At 49.7% G+C, this 2660-nt stretch overlaps 1 protein-coding gene across 1 annotated transcript; it reads left to right on the top strand.

Annotated features, from left to right (window-relative positions):
• Positions 1–769: 769 nt before the first annotated feature.
• Positions 770–2546, top strand: EAH_00064960 (hypothetical protein; the record flags this gene model as incomplete). Its single annotated transcript, XM_013392909.1, has 2 exons — positions 770–2032; positions 2445–2546. Coding segments are annotated over 2 exons (1365 nt in total), but the record flags the coding sequence as incomplete, so codon positions are not given.
• Between the last annotated feature and the right edge of the window lie 114 nt (positions 2547–2660).

The following is a 2660-nucleotide window of genomic DNA, read 5'->3' as shown; positions in this document are numbered from 1 at the left end:
GGAAAAAAAGATAAAATAGAGTTTTGTTTTCAAGAAAAGCGTGTAGAAAAGATTAAAACAATTATTTTTTAGGTTTTTTTCTCTTTTTATTTACCCCTGCATGGCTGCAGCCAACCTGCATGTAAATATTTTCGGTGTACAGACAGAGGGCGCGGGGCTCTGATGGATTTAAATTTTTGAAGAAATCTTCGAATAAAAAGAGGGAAAGCTGAAGAAATTGAATATTAATGAATATTAATTAGTATTAATACTTTAATTTTCGGGAATATTCTTTACTATTTACGTTCTAAATACCCCAACCCGCAGCTTCCTCTGTCTACGCCGCTCAAGAGTTTCTGCAAAACTTGAACAGCCCTCCATTCTTTATTTCTTTTTCTTTTTTACTCTTCTCTTTTTAAATAAACTGCATTTTCTTAGCTTTTTTATTTATCTGTTATAACATTAGCTTCTTTCTGCTTCGCAGCTGCCGCCCCTTTCTTTCTCTCCTTCTCTCTCTTTCTTTTAGCTGCAGTGTACAGACATCTTTTTATTTCATTTAACTCCTTTTCTGCTATTTTAAACTCCTTTCGTATTCTTCTTCTTCTCGATTTCCAAATGTTTGTTTTTAATCTTTCATTTCCCTCTCCTCCATCACCAGCGCCTTGCCTCCCTTTGAAGTTGCGGTATACGTACAGCCCGACCCACCACCTGCTGATCTCCTATCGCCACTCTACCTCTTCAGCGCCGTAACGCTCTTCCTCTGGGGTGCCTATACACCCCAGCAGCCGCTATGGCCTCTCTATACAGTGCAGCAGCAGCAGCTGCAGCTACTGCTGCTGCTGCAGAGGAAAACTGCAGCAGCAGCAACGCCAACGACAACAACGCCCAGAGCTCAACAGGGCAAGCCGGTGCTGCTGTCACGACAGCAGCAGCAATAGCAGCCGCAGCAGAGGCAGCAGCAGAAGAGGCAGGAGACGAAGCAGCAGCAGCAGAGGCAGCCATAGCAATTGATGCAGAACAATCTGCTGCAGCAGAAGCAGCGCCCCTTTCCTCAGCAGCAGCAGCAGCAGATACAAATGGCACTGAGAATGTGTCTATCTTCTCGTTTTCAGGGGGATCTCCAGCAGCAGCAGCAGCAGGAGAACCAGCAGCAGCAACAGCAACAGCAGCAGCACCAGCCATAGCAGATGCAGCATCGCCAGCAGCTGCAGCAGCAATAACAGCCCCAGAAGGACCAGCAACAACAACAGCAGCAGCAGCGGGAAGCAGCAGCAGCAGCAGCAGCAGCAAGGCGCTGATATCTCCTTATTTGTATGACAGCACATCGCCACAGGAGAGGCAGCAGCTGCTGCAGCTTTTACTCTATTCAGAGGTGAGGGATCAGCAGGTGCTGCTACCGTCTGCCTCAGATGCTGCACGTGGGGCCCTGATTCCAGCAGCAGCAGCAGCAGCAGCAGGAACAGCAGCAGCAGCAGCAGCAGGAACAGCAGCAGCAACAGTCTCAAAGGAGGCAGAGCTCGATCTCTTTCCTCTGCCGGAGTTTGTTAGGGAGGCAGCAGCAGCAACAGCAGCAGCAGCAGCAGCAACAGTAGCAGCAAATGAATTTTCAGCTCAGCAGGAGACCCGCCCGGTTGCTCCAAGTGCTGCTGCTGCTGCTGCTGCAGCTGCAGCAGCTGCTGCTGCTGCAGCTGCACTTGCAGAGGCCGAAGCAGCGAAAGAGACAAGAGGAGCTGTACACTCTGCTGCTGCTTCCTCTGCAGGAGCAGCAACAGCAGCAGCAACAGCAGCAGCAACCGAAGCAGCAGCAGATGCGCGAGACACAGCAGCAGCACCCGAATCATCAGCAGCAGCAACAGCAGCAGCAGCAGCAGCAACAGCAGCAGCCGCAGCAGCAAGTAGAAGTGAAGTAGAAGCAGAATTATTGTCTTCACTTGATGCTTTTTATTTCCAACGAAATTTGCTGCTGCTGCGGCTGAAGCAGCAGCTGCAGCAAGCGCAGCAGGAACTGCAGCAACTAACAGACGCAAAAGCAGCAGCAGATGCATTTGTTGATGTAAGAGAGCAAAGCCTTATTTATTTATTTATATATTTATTTATTTGCTTGTTTGTTTGTTTATTTGTTTATTTATTTATTGCGTTTCCTGTCTTTCTGCTTCTCGGTGTTAGATGGTGGTTGCGAGGCGTGTCTTGCTGCTGCTGCTGCTGCTGTTGTTGTTGTTGTTGCTCTTGCTGCTGCTGCTGCTGTTGTTGTTGTTGCTCTTGCTGCTATTACTGCTGCTGGTGGTATTGCTTGTTGCTGCTGTTGATGGTGGTGCAGTTGCTGCTGCTGCTGCTGTTGCTGTTGCCTCTGTTCCTCCAGAAGCTGATGCTGTTGCGGCTCTGTTGCTGCTGCTGCTACTCATGCTGCTGCTGCTGCTGCTGCTGCTGCTGCTGCTGCTGGTGTTTAATTTTAGGAGTTGCGTCAGGAGATAGCGGCAACGCGCGCCAAACGAAAACAGCAGCAGCAGCAACAGCAGCAGCAGCAGCAGCAGGGTCGAGTGTATTTTGAGCCTGTTGCTCCCAACAGTGTAAATGGGCTTCGTCGTTTTCGTTTTGCTGCGGGTGCTGCTGCTGCTGCTGCTGCTGCTGCAGCTGGAGCAGAAGAGGATGTTGCTGCGGAGCCTGCAGCAGCAGCAGCAACA

Source organism: Eimeria acervulina, genomic scaffold (genome assembly GCF_000499425.1).
Source record: "Eimeria acervulina Houghton genomic scaffold, Eah_scaff2081, whole genome shotgun sequence".
Classification (NCBI taxonomy): Eukaryota; Apicomplexa; class Conoidasida; order Eucoccidiorida; family Eimeriidae; genus Eimeria; species Eimeria acervulina.
This window is presented reverse-complemented; position numbering and strand designations above follow the sequence as displayed.